The sequence below is a fragment of the Corvus cornix genome, chromosome 1A (assembly GCF_000738735.6).
Source record: "Corvus cornix cornix isolate S_Up_H32 chromosome 1A, ASM73873v5, whole genome shotgun sequence".
In the NCBI taxonomy this organism is placed as follows: domain Eukaryota; kingdom Metazoa; phylum Chordata; class Aves; order Passeriformes; family Corvidae; genus Corvus; species Corvus cornix.
Window position 1 is genome coordinate 73096799 of NC_047057.1, and position 13947 is coordinate 73110745.

General features: G+C 41.1%; 1 protein-coding gene across 9 annotated transcripts in view; it reads right to left on the reverse strand.

The window, feature by feature from the left end:
- WNK1 (WNK lysine deficient protein kinase 1) overlaps positions 1-13947 on the reverse strand; it is a 100689-nt gene that overhangs the window by 15133 nt on the left and 71609 nt on the right. For 8 of the 9 annotated variants that reach the window (XM_039570882.1, XM_019288633.3, XM_039570890.1 and 5 more), the window contains 9 exons: positions 13659-13750; positions 12928-13090; positions 12036-12152; positions 9652-9825; positions 8835-8886; positions 8533-8673; positions 6717-8143; positions 3905-3988; positions 524-610 (listed from right to left, as the gene is read on the reverse strand). In XM_039570882.1, coding sequence (XP_039426816.1) covers positions 524-610; positions 3905-3988; positions 6717-8143; positions 8533-8673; positions 8835-8886; positions 9652-9825; positions 12036-12152; positions 12928-13090; positions 13659-13750 — 2337 coding nt within the window. The remainder of the gene's footprint in view (positions 1-523; positions 611-3904; positions 3989-6716; positions 8144-8532; positions 8674-8834; positions 8887-9651; positions 9826-12035; positions 12153-12927; positions 13091-13658; positions 13751-13947) is intronic. The other variant, XM_039570885.1, reaches the window with a different exon arrangement.

The following is a 13947-nucleotide window of genomic DNA, read 5'->3' on the forward strand; positions in this document are numbered from 1 at the left end:
GTATGACCCATGAAAAGACAAATGCAAGACAAGAGATTTTACAGGCCTTAAAACCCTGAGGCTGTGAGCACATCAGCCCTTGGCCTGTGCAGAAATAATGCATAAACAGCCACTTGGATTGTCAATCCTTGTCTTCATTCAGTATCCAAAGCTCTTTACTAGAAGCTTTTAAAATTTCAGATCCACACTTGCAACATCCCTCCCAAATTAAGACTGACATATCACATATTTTCCCCTTATTCTACAGTCACTTCCATTTCTAGTTTGGTGACACCACCAGAAAAGCTGGAATAACAACTAATATCAGGAAACAGCTTCAGGAAATTACGTAATCTACTGCAATACACAGACTTTTCCGATTTTGGTTGACTCAGTCCCACAAACTGGAAGATGACTCTTAATTGTTATTTTTAAAAGTCTAAATACTGGTGTAGTGATATTAAAGGCAGTGACCTAAGAGCATGACTTTGAGAAAACACTGAGGTTTTTCAAGACTACTAAGCTACCAACACTGCAAACATACACAGGCAGGAGCAGATGTCACTGGGACGGTCTCTGGACTAAGGGTTCTTCTCAGCTGAGCATCCAGATCTTCCAGTGGCTGTTGGGACTGAGAAAGAAAAGAGTAAAACCATGTTCCAGCTCAGGAAAAATAAATCATAGTTGAGAAACAGACATATTTAATACTATAATTTAAAGCACTCAGTACAGCTTCTGTATTTCTATCAAGCTTCCTTCCTACACATTTAGACTTAACATGTACAGCACAGTAAGACTGGAAGTAACTTAAGCAATTTGTTTAAAAACAATAGAACAGGAAAATTAACTGGAACTTTAAAAAAACCACACAAAAAAACCCCAACAAAAACAAAAAACTCCACAATACCCCTCAAAACCAAACAACAAAAAAAGCCCCAACCCACAAGTTTCCTCAGAGAGGCTATATAGATGGATTGACTTGAAGAGGATGGAGAGGGGCAGAATCTCTCAAGCATGCTTATTACTTAGATTTCAGCTGGCATACAAGATGTTTTTCAAACTTGGCCAATTGAATTGGGAAGAGGAAGAGAAGAAGAATATTCTACCTAAAAATATCTTGAAGATAAAAAAAAAGTCCCAAAGTCCCAAAATAATTAAATTAGGGCCATGCCCATAAGATGCATTGAAAGAAGAATGTATTGTCAGATACCATTAAGTTGCAATTCTGACCCTACAGAACAGAAATTTTCATCCAAACTTTAGCATTATTAATCTTTCCAAGTCCTTCACATTAAAAAAAGCTGTATCTGTTTTTAAAACTGAAGCAGAGGTCATGACAACATAAAACTAATACTTTCCACTGAAAGTTAGAGGTACACAATAGCATAAAGATGGTTTCAACAGGTTGCCAGGATAACATTCTTCCTGACTTGTGGATTTCAAAGCAAAACCAAAAACCCTAGGAACAATAAAGCCTGTATCAATTCCATTACACAAAAAAGAGCAGAAGATGCAGACTTCTATGACTCCATTCAGAAATCCAAATGCTTAGCAACAAGTGAGCTAATTTAATTCAACACTGTAAAATAAAGGGGACGTGTCACCTGAAATACTAAATAATTCTCATCGCTTAAGCTCACAAAAAGATATTTGCTTCAAGTAAACAGAGCTAGCAGAACGATCAGGAAATAAAGATTTCCTTACAGAACAAGGGGACCAAAATGAAGCTTGAGAGATTAATATAAATACACTTTAAAAAGCAATTAAGGAATAAACAGAATGGGTATTTAAGACTGTGGAACAGACTGTTCAAAACTGGTCTTGCAATGACGTGTACTGTGTCTGCAAATTACGAGTCTGCTACTAAGGCAAGGAAAAAAGTTGTGTAATCACCTACTACTGACAGAAGCAGCACGGAAGGCAAGCATATCTACTTTAAGACAAGCCAGTAATTTTCCAGATAGTATTATGTTATAGCAGCAAATGCTCTTAACAGTCAATTACATTTGATCCAGTTGGTCTCCTCCAATTTTGTCTCACTCCTAGACAATCCTTATGAGCTCAAATGAGACGTGAAATTTGGGAAGTTGTTTGCAAAGGACAAGAAGCAAGGGATCTATATTTGTGACTCTTCCATGCCACAAATCCTGCCAGAAATACCTATGACAAACAGGAAGCAGCCTTTTGCAGTGGTACAGTGGCTTGAGTCATAGAAGTGGCTACAAGTGCTTTAGAGCTTAGGGGAAAATACTACTAATATACTGAGTTTCCAGCAATGAAAATGAAAAGGACTATGAACTCCATATGACTGATTTTAACCAGCTGTCTCCTGATCCACCTCATACCTGACCATGGGAAGAATGCAGGTAAGAATTATCACCAAATTGTCGTTGTCTTCTCTTCATTAAACCATGGTTCAGAAAGAACTGACTGAAAGAGAGAAACCAGCTCCTGCCTCTGAAGTCAGGGGGGAAGAACAAGTGGTTTTTTCTTGCTCAGTTTGGAGAAAGAAGATACCCATTTCCTTGCTACTTGCAGGGCAGGAATATGGCCCATGGCTCTAAGATCAAGATGCAAAAATGAGCTACTTCTAGAAACATTTCAGTTGAATAAGCCTTTTTCTTCCAACTTCAGATGTTATCTGCCTTAGCTGTGCAGACCACACAGAATTGCAGACTGGGTCAGGCTGGAAGGGACCACAGTGGGTCATCTGGTCCCACCTCCCTGCTAGAGCAGGAACATCCCGGAGCACATGGCACAGGATTGCATCCAGCTGGTTCCTGGATAGCTCCAGAAAGACTTCACACCCTCTCTGGACATTCTGTTCCAGTGCTTGGTCACCTGCACAGGAAAGAAATTCTTCCTCATGTTCAGGTGGAACTTTCTGGGCATCAGTTTCTGCCCATTGCCCCTTGTCCTATTGCCTGGCACCACCATTTACACACAAAATATCCGAGCTAACTATTGTATACAAGAATGACAGAATCACCAGCTTGGGAGAGACCTCTAAGATCAGAGTCCAACCCATGCCCTAACACCTCAACTAAACCATGGCACCAAGTGCCACATCCAATTGTTTTTTAAACACATCCAGGGATGGTGCTTCCACCACCTCCCCAGGCAGACAATTCCAGTACTTCACCACTCCTTCCATGAAAAACTTTTTCCTAATATCCAACCTGTATTTCCCTTGGTGCAGCTTAAGACTGTGTCCTCTCAAGGACAGAAGCTAAGCAGGGGAAGCCACTGCTACATTTCGAGTCATGTTTATGATAAGGAGATTCAAATACCTTTTGCAAATCTTAAAGGCTAGTGAAATCAGAACGTAGTAATAATCACAAAAAACCCAAACCAAACAAAACAACCCCCACCAAACAAAAAGGCAATCACGAAAAGAAACAACCAAACCCCAAAACCTCACAAGGAATTCACAAAGGCAGCAATTTTACATTTTCATAAGCTTTTCATGGCAATATATAATTTTTCGTATTATTTTGCTACTATACCCTTTTCAAGAATAAAACAGGTTCAAGTTTTATGCACACACTCCCCTGCGTTACATTTTTTTTAAAAAACCTTTCAAATTCAGATTACCACACCACAACCCCTAAGCCTGATTAGGCACTGGGTACAGCACCCCAAAGGGCAAGCTGCATAGAACCACAGAGAATGGTTTGGCCTGGAAGGGACCTTGAAGATCATCCAGTTCCAACCCCTGCCATGGGCAGGGACACCTTCCACTAGACCAGGTCACTCACACCCAGTGCTGAAACCACTCTGGCTACTGCTACGGTTACACAAAAGGAGTTACTCAGTCAAAAGAAAAGGAAAACAAGAACATTAATAACATGCAATGGAGAGTTTAATTGAAACATGCTCTCTGAAGGGAAAAGAAGCAGATAAAATCTGCCAAGTTGTGTAGCACCTGAGTTAGTGAAGGTCCTGGAAAAGGTGGCAGCTGCTCACTGGATGGAGTGCCAGCCGGAAGGTCAGAACCTATTGGTAGCACCTATGGATAATGAAGAGGAAACGCGCGTCCATCAGACATGGAACCACAGAAGGATCAGACACCAAGCTACAGTCAGTCATGTCATACAACAGAAGCCTCAACTTTTTTTTTGGTAGAGAATTCCTTCCTGGACAGTTAGCATAGAGTCTTTAGGGACTTTTGCAACCAAGTTAGGGGAAGTTGTTTGCTTTGTTTTTATTTTATAATCCAGATTATCTTTGAGCAGCCACAATTTCCAGTTTAAACAAGCTGCAGTATCCGGGAACAAAGTATCTTGGGAATAGTATTTTCAAGTCCGGAAGAAATGTTAAAATAATTCTTCCAAGAATCTTAAATTCTAAAATGGTACAAGAATGCACTTAGTCTCCTTCCAACAGATCTGTGTTAACTGTCCATTAGAAACTGCAAGCTGCATGCTTCCAGCAAATTGTTCCAAGCAACATGACTTGAGAACAGGAACTGTCAGTGCCAGAGGATGTCTCCACTTGTTGAGAAACAGATTTACAGAGCTCTCACACCAATCTTTTGATCCATCACTTCCTTTTGAACCTGAAGGGTATTGATGACCCACAGAAGGTGATTAGGCCATGCAACTGGGTAGGGGCAAGTCATCCAGGTTACGTGGAGGAGGTTAGAGAGACTCGAAAGGTTAGGAGGAGGCATCAAAGCCTCCTCACCAGGTCAGATAGCACATACCAGTTAGTCATTTCCATTGTTAGGGAAGTGGGAAGTTGTAGGAATTAAGCAACCCATTACACAATTTGCAATTCTTATTCTCAGCTGTCATCCTGAGGTTTGCCAGTGCCTCTGAAGTCTGAGCACACACGCAGCCTCATGAGCTACAGCGCTGGCCAGCTGGCTGCCCCTGCGCGGCAGCGAGCGCTGCTGGACAGGGGGAACTGCTCCACGGTCTGCTCCAGTCCTCAAGGAGCAGAACCACTTCTGGCTTGCAGTGTGTTACCACAGCTGGAACTGATGGGTCAAACTGCAGGAGCAGCTGCTAGTGAAGGTGCACTCCCAGAGTTATCTATGCTCCCAAAAACATCTCAGCAGGAACTAGGCCGAGTTGCATTAGCTCAACTTTTTTGTGCAGCAGGAACACACGTGAGGATGTTACCTGTTCTGAGGCATGATGAATTTTTAAGCTGTGGTAATTTCATCATTTAGTTTATAAATAAGAGGCAAAACATACTTTAAATGCATTTGTAAGAGAAGATGAAACACATTAAACTGTCTAGGTTAACAGTTTGGCCACAAATAAAATAAATACACAGACACAGAGTTTAGCAAACCCCAGAAAGCTAAAACAATAAGCTCCTTAATGCTCAGCAACAACACCAAGTGAAATTAAAATTAAGCTTTGGAAAAAAACAAACTAATTTATAAATGAAAACTTCAGAGAGGAGGTAGGCTTTCTACAACTGACAATCAAAAAACCTATAACATTTATTACATTTAAACCCAAGCCTTTGTAATTACGGGTTTGCAATTAGCAGTTTTCTAACTGCTCCAAACTGTTCCTGAATGAATACCAGTTTCCATTTTTTTCTGTTATTTCTTTCCTAATTTTCAATTTCACTGAAATACTAATGGATGCCTTTGTGTCTAGATTTCCTTATCAGCTTTATTGGCACATATTCCCACTCCTCCATAGCAGAAATTTTCTACTGTCTTTGACTACAAAGAGTACATGGAAAGACTACTAATGAATGGAGATGCTGGGAGCATTGGCTCAATGTGAATGGCCTGAAACTGGTTAACAGCAAGGCTGGCTAAAGACAACCAACACAAAGTGCCAATGAGTACAAAAAAGCATTACAGAAACAAAAAGAAGCGATTATTAAATCTTTTGGTTCATTAAATACCTGAAAGTTTCTTCAATTTATTTCCATTTGAGAGCTACCTTTCCATTTAAGGAAAGGACTACCAAAATAGTTTAAAACACTGAAATGGGCTGTGTCCCCACACAGGCAGGCGTTTAAAAGAAAATTTCACTTATTGTTATATCTGGTTGGTGAGCAGGTAGCAACATCCACAACGTCTCTCAAGTTGTTACTTCTTTGTGAAAGTGTTTTGCTTGTAGAGCATGAGTCAGTAAACAACAACAACAAAAAAAGGTTTGTTTTCAGGTATCTCTTAAACTTCTCAAAATCCTGCTCTCACAAATCTAACATTTGAAAGGAAAATGGTATCCAGGCATCAAATAAGTAGCAGAGAACTTCAAAAAAATAAATCCTTTCAGTCAGGTTCACCCTTGCCTGCAAGGAAAAGGCTCACGACAGGAAGCAAAACTATGCTATCCTGACTACTTTGTGAAATATACAACCAACCATCTCAGTCTAATGGTCATGTACAAGATAAAAAGCTATCTAAAGCAAGACATCCAAATTCTATTTGAAAAAAGCAGTATCAAGAAAAAAACCCAAACAAACAAAAAGCAAACCACAGTTGCTTCACTCTTTGTAGTTTGAGTAGGAAAAACTAACAGTGACATCAAACACATCTCTCCAAAACATAAAACAGAATTGGATTTTTTTTTTCCCCATTAGGGACAAAAATAAAACACCTCTTGGGACACATAAGAGCAACCAGAGGGTAAACCTTTCAATACTATATTAAATGAAGAAGCTTGTTCCTGAATACATATTTTGCTTTATAAAAAGGATGCTGCCCAAGAAGGCTGTTTCCTACAAGAGCTGAATACTCCCACAAACGCTGCGTTTCTTACCGGTACCCTGCTGAGAGGGGGCTTGGAAGGAGAGGTCCCCGGTTTCACTGCTGCTGTGGCGATGCTGCTCGAGGCCGAGATGTAGCTGACGGGGGTGATCACTTGCCCAGGAGTGGCAACTGGAGTCAGCACTGGCAAGCCAGTTGGTCCAAGAGGCAAACTGCTTGGAGGTATACAAGTGCTAATGGATGTCAGGGGTTTGGTTGGTGCAACAGCAGTGGTTGGGATCCCAGGAACAACGGTGGTTTCCATCACCAGCGAGGTCTCCAGAGACACTGACGGATGCACCGTTCCCACGTTACCATGCTCACTGAAGAGAGACCGCAGCTTTTCTTCCAGGGTCTTTATGTCATCAATACCAGGGGCTTTAGACTGAGCATCAGCATCAGCCTCCAGACAGTGAATGTGAGGCTGGTTGGGCAATGGAGCTGGTTGAGGCTGGCTGTGTATCAAAGTCTGCTGTACTGCAGGCAAGTTAGTGACTGGTTGTGGCAAGACACCAGGTAAGGGAACCTGGGGCAACATGGGTGTTGCACCTGAAATCTGGGGTAGGACAGGTGTTGATGTAATTCCTGATGGAACGAGTAAGGGGTGGATCACTGGCTGAGAGACCGAACCACATATGCTTGATGCTGCTGAGGATGATAAAGGTGCAGAGATTGGAAGAGATAAGCCAGCTGCATTGCAGGGATGTGATTTATCCAGAGAGTGCCCAGTCTCAGGTAGTGACTGTGGAGCACTTACCACTGTTGTTTCTGCCAGACTGCACACAGAGCCACTGCTACTGAGCTGAGGAAGCTGCAAAGCCACGTTCTGGGCCAGAGACAGGGCAACAGATGTCTGTGGTGCTGCCATACTAGTCACAATCTGAGGAGTAGACTGGGATGTCACAGCTGGTGCCACAGCACCGAGACCAGTGACACCAGGAACCTGGGTAGATGGCAGTGCCAAAGCCGATGGTGTGCTGATACTGGGGGCAATGTCTGCAGTCACTGGTTGGGCAGGCTGGGACATGGCAGATATGGAGAAAGAAGCAGGGGCGCTCACGCTGGAAGTGACACCGGTCGATTGCTGTCCAGGCTGTGAGGCTGAAGGTGGAGAAATAGAGCTTGGCACACTTGTGCTTGGGGCAACTCCAACAGCTGCATTTTCTGAAGGCAAAGTAACAGATCCTGGAAGAGAAACACCAGTGCTGGAGGGAACAGATACTGAAGAAGTAGCCACAGATGCAGGAGTTGCACCACTGCCCGCCATGGTAGAAAGTGCAGGTGGAAATGGTGGTATGGTTTGATTGAACACTGGAGGAGCTGTGCTAGGTCCTTCTGTCATCTGAGCATGCCCCATCTCAGAGAAGGCTTGCTGCAAGCTCAGTGATGATGCCGAGTGGGAGAGATTCATTCCAGGACCATGTACTGGAGATGCTACAACTGGAAGAAAACAAAATTATCAGTCCACCTGAGAAAGTTCATTATAGTATTATTGTCTATGGCTAAACTAAGACCACATTTACCTCTTAGAATTAAAAAAACCCCAACAAATCAGACAAGAAACCCACAACAAAACACAAAAATCCAGGCTTATATTATATTAAAATACAGAATTAAGGTTTCAGAGTCTTGCAGACAGCCCATCAGCTGTTTTTTCTCTAAGAATTCTGCAAAAGATGACCCAAATTATGGTCACCTCTTACCAGCACGAACAGCTCCTTACTTCCCTGAGTACTTTAGGAAGCCTTCAGTAACAGTTTAGTTACCTAATTTCACAGTTCTGATGAACATGTCTTTGGCATCAGCTCTTAAGAGTTCAGACAACTCACCCATATCTGAAGTTTCGTTTCCTCCAGAAACAGCAGATGTGAAAAAGCCCTGTTCTTTCAATCGGCTCTCAGGGACCGGGCTGACAATGAACCGTCTTCCCGCAGAATGAACAACCTGGGTAAAGGAGCTAGAAGGAACCCCTAAACAGAAAGAAGGTGGATGTTTAGTGACACATGGTTGTAACTAAATACATAACCTGCAATATGGAATGTGCACTCCATCATACAAAATAAAAACTTGGCTGCACCCATCCGCTGAAACAGAAAAAGGTAACTGTTGAAAAAAATCACAAGAGACTTACCTATTCTTTGTGGCATGGAAGATGTAGGATCTGGCTGTTTGAACTCTAATTTCTGTAAAGTAAGATAAAATTTAAACTTCTATTCTGAAACAGAAACCCACAAGACAGTTCTTAAAATGCTAGCTTACTGAAATGTGGGCATTTAAGGGAAGCAGTACCTGGGACCCAAGCACCATCACCAAACTAGAGGAATTCTGCCCAGATAAATGTCAGCTACAGTGTTTTTAGAGACTCTCAGCTTAGCGACTGTCCATGTAACAATTTGGTCTAAAAATTCTTTTGGAAATCCAACTGATTTCCTGAAACATTCGACAGACAAATGGATGTTCCAAACTAGCTCTGGGTGTAATTAAGGCAGAGATTCAGGAAATGTCACCCCTTTCAGCACCCAGCAAACAGATTCAAAACCTGTGTTTCCTAACCGAGCTATCCAGTCTCTTAGTACTTCACTGGGTGGAGGGCCTGAGACCAGGCTCTCAGTGTTTAGTTGCACAGGGTTGGGGTTTTACTGTCCTACCTCACAATAATCTCAAATCCAAGAAACATCAGCATTTAAGTCTGTTTAGTGGCCTGTTAGGAGATTCAGCAGCTTTGGAAGTCTTCAAACACATCAAAAAGTAAGAGGTCTGTTATTTAGCTTTCTAACTTAATTTTAGGCACTCACTCTGATATGAAGCTTTCCCTTTTTGCCTTTTAATTATTGATCTTTGACATCTCTCACGGCAGGAAGTTTCTATTTCTAGCTAGCTCTACTCACAAAACCGTACCACCCAAAATGGAAGATGCAAACAGCTGAGGCAGTCTGTCCTTCACATACCTGCGACCCCGGGAAGAAGCCGTCATCTTTTGTCTGCATGCTCTCCAGCCCCTGATCCCCTTCTGGCTCCACGCTTGCATCCTCACTTAGCATTTCATCTGCTTTCTCAATAATCTCTCGTACCTGTTCTACAAATGAGTCTCGCTCTGTTGCTAAAATAAACTCGTTCTGCACCTGTAAAGAGAACAAAGCAACATTAATTTTACACAAACAATTTCAAAACAATATATTGAATAACTACAATTTACTCTTGGTGCTAATTTTTGTCTTCCCTTTGCTGTTCTTCCGAACAAGATGAAGGTGGTGACACCTTAGAGAAAAACAATTGTTTCTCAAATTATCTCCAGCACAGAAGCGTGTGCCCTGGTTTAATCTTTGCTGTGGAACAACATTCAATCTCACTTCTTCATCAAAATGTCACCTCAATCTTTGCTTGGCAGAGAGAAATGTAATATTAGCAGCCGTATCTTACTGCAATTCCTCCTGCCTAATGAATGCAATGTGCATTAAGAGACATATTTAAAGAGAACTGTAATATAAAAGAAATTGAAAATTCTGTATCGCAAGATGTCTTCTGTGCTTCTCTTTCCATGCCATATACAACTTCTCCTCCATGCAGGTTGCACATCACTGATTTGAAGTCTGGCTGTGGTACATAAAAGCCAGTATGAATTATGTTCCAAATACAGGGAGAGGATGATTGCTCAGCCTGTCTGCTTCCAATACATTGTATTGCTTTATGAAAATACCTTCTCTTGCTCATGTTGGACAATATTAGTTTAAACAAATATACTCAGCAGTTAGGAAGATATTTTTGATTTGGTCTAACCCATGAGAGGATTCTGTCTCCTGAAATTATGTATGGCAAAACTCGCAAAAACAGTCTATGAAACAGAGCTGTCAGTCACAGATTCTCTGCTGGGAAAGAGAGACAAAGTACCTTAGAAGTAAAGCCTGAGATGCTCCTTTTACATTAAATTCCTGGGATGCTGGGTCAAGAAAAGGCAAGTCAGGCGTGATGTGCTTGTATCAGCCTTTGCAATGCAGAATACTTTACTAGTTAAAGAAACCTTCAGTACTGTAAGTTTAGGAACGACAGACACCTATATGGGGTATGCCAAACAGTATCGTGATTAAAAGGAAACAAGGAAGTCTTGCAACCAAAAGTTTGCTCAATATTCAACAAGGAACCAACGAGCACAAGGTTCCAGCCTGAGATGTTTAAATTAGATTGCACACTTTGAACTATGTGACTGTATTTTGGATGCAAAGTTCACTTATTTTGCTCCTACTCATCTTCAAATAACTGCATTTGTTGTTGCTTGGAGAGTGTTTGTGTGTTAGTTTTGGCTCATTTTTTATAAATCATACTCTCGTATTTCTCCATAGGATCACTTTAGGTATAAGGTGAAGAAAAACATCTGTGTACTCTCCATATTTCCTGGCACATGACTTCATGTTATTGACTTCTGTACTGTACTTAGCCAAGAACCAACTTCTTCCTCTTCCTCAGAAAGCCATTAGGGGCAGAGATAATTTCTCCCATATTACTGGTTTGGTTCCTTTTGACAAGTACAAATCCAGCACACACCAACTCAGATTCCGTCACCTCTCTAAGCAAAAGATAAATACTGTCCAGGTGCCCAAGAAGATGGCAAAAGATACTGTGTTTTGTCATCCCCCCTCACTCCAGTAACACTAAAACCATCTCAGGCTCATTTAGACTGTACCAGACTAAAAATGAGAGTTTAAATTAAAAAACAAAAAGGGGGGTTCTATTCTATGCTACTCAGTACTCTCATTTAAATGTATCTCTACAGGGTAAATTCCTTCCTATGCCTGGCCATCATACATCAAATGGAGAAGTTTTTTCTTTCGATGAAGTCAAAAGCAGCATCAGTCACTGTGTACTTTCAGAAACCAAAACACAATTCCCCTTTCTGACTTTAAAGGCAGAATCTTCCCATTTTAATTGACAACAATGGTGAAACACTTGAAGATTAAGAAGATCTAGCAATGTCTGCTCTTAGAAAAGCAAAGAGAATTGTTTTAACCTGGCACTTCCACCAGAAGGTTGCTTGCAGTTTTAAAAATGTCAGATTGGAAAAAAAAAAAAAAAAAACAGAAAACCAACAACAAAAAACCAGAAGCAGTTTTACCTGATAAAAACCTCAATTCTAAGTTAAAAACTGACACAAATTTCCATGTGACCTGTGCATGCAACATTAATTAATTATCAGACTGCTAAACCATTCTGTGCCAAATTTCTAGTTGTGGTTGTGTACCAGTAAGGTGAACACACACCATGCTACATGGCAGAGCAATTCTGAAACATAAACAAAAAAATACAACTGTCTGGCTTCTTCGTCTCTAAAATATCTTACCATGATTGAAGCTATTTCCTCAGGGTTATCACCATCCAAATCAAATTTGAAAGTAACCATTTTCCGATTGTGTGTCTCTAGCTGGCATTCCACTACCCGATCACCTTTGTTTGAAACCTAAAGCGAAGAAAATAATACTTCAAACCAAAAGCACAAGAATCTAAGACTTTTGCTTTAAAGTTCACTGAGACAAACCAACAGTACTGGTGTAATACAAACATGTTCTATCTTTCCAGTCTAATAAATGATGCCACGTAGAGCATGAATTTTGTCTGAGTGATGCCTTAGGTTTTAACTTTTATGTTTGTCAAATCCCGCACTGCCTGGTGTTGTAACTCTGAAGTTTCATGCAGCCTGTCAGCTGCTGCTCTCTCATGCTGGTTAGACATAACAAACCTCTCCAGGTTTGCTCTTCAAGGGGACCTCAGTTGTCCCAGACCCCAAAATGTGTAAAATAAAAGCCTTTGAAGAGGAGGGGCAAACTTGGGGTAATTACATCATTAACTGAAGCTATAATTGGAGAATTAACCCTGATATGCAAATGGACCAAACTTATAAAAGTGTGAAGAACCAGTGAGCCAGCGTCCATCTTGGGTGGAGCCCCTTGTAGGCTTTACACTCCCAAGGTGTACCTTTGAAGGCCCTTCAAATAAATACCTACTTCTGTTCTCTTAATCTTGTCTAGACTCTGTTTTTAGGTAGCCACTTCAAGGCATCATGAGGATACACCAAATATTCTGGAATATTCTGTGGAACCACTGGTAGCTAAGCAAGCCAATTTTACCTTATCTAATGCTCCAAAAAGCTCTTAACACACGATATTTGGGCTGCTTGTAGAGGCGCAAAAATGCATCATGACTACTGAACTGTCCCTAAAATAAAACATACTCACATTGAGAATTCTCAGCTTCGGCCTAGAAGTCTTCTCATGGCGAGAGCGGCTGCGGACAGACCTGCGCATGTGACGTTTCGTCGTCCTCCCTTCGTGCCTTCCACTGGAAGCCGGGACATTCTCGTTGCCATCACTCAATCCTGAAGCAACATCAGAATGTGCACTAAAAACAAAAGGCAACTTCCTGTTAGTATCCATGCATTCCAGAACTGCAACGATGCTCTTTAACCTATCACGTGATACTCTGTTCTGGGAAGTGGTAGATGTGTGTTAATCACTGAGTAGAGGAAAACAGTCCTGTTGCCACTTTGGGTTGCTTAAATAGAAATTCTAACAGTAATTATTTTGCTACACCCTCTTGCAAGCTGAGTTGTATAAACCTATCTTATGTTTTCAAGCTATTTGGAGTTTGAATACTATTTAAGTATTCAGAAGGACAAAAAAAGCATCGCTTATGATCCATTTGAATGACAAAGGAAAAAGGACTAGAAGTTAATCACTATATACAATCTTATTTATTCCCTCCATACTTTACCATAAATCACAACCTGCTCCACCCTTCATGACCCTATTTTTCCTCTAGGAACTTTAGTTACTCACATGCTCAAGAACATTCTCAGTGAAAAAAATATATACCCCTGGTGAAAAAATATATCTAAAAGATTATCCATGGAAGTATAATCTAACAGACGACATTAAAATTCAGTTTGGTGAAAAGAAGCAATGCTCACCTATCCATAGAAGAAGCCAAAGGGGTAGACTGAGCAGGCTGTGTTGCTGGAAGAGTCTCTGAAGAAGCAGTCTGTGAGACTCCCTGAGTACCCTATGGATAGAAACCTACAATCAAGAACTCCCCCAAAGATTACAGCTCCTCTTCAAGCAACCCAGTAGTCTTCAGTGTTTTCTCCCAAACCAGTTGTAAAGTTGAAAGCTCTGCCTTTTTAGAAGTTTAAACAGCTGGCATCTAGACAGCTTTAGTCTACAAAATATTCTAGAGCAAACTGCAGTGAAGCAAAATAT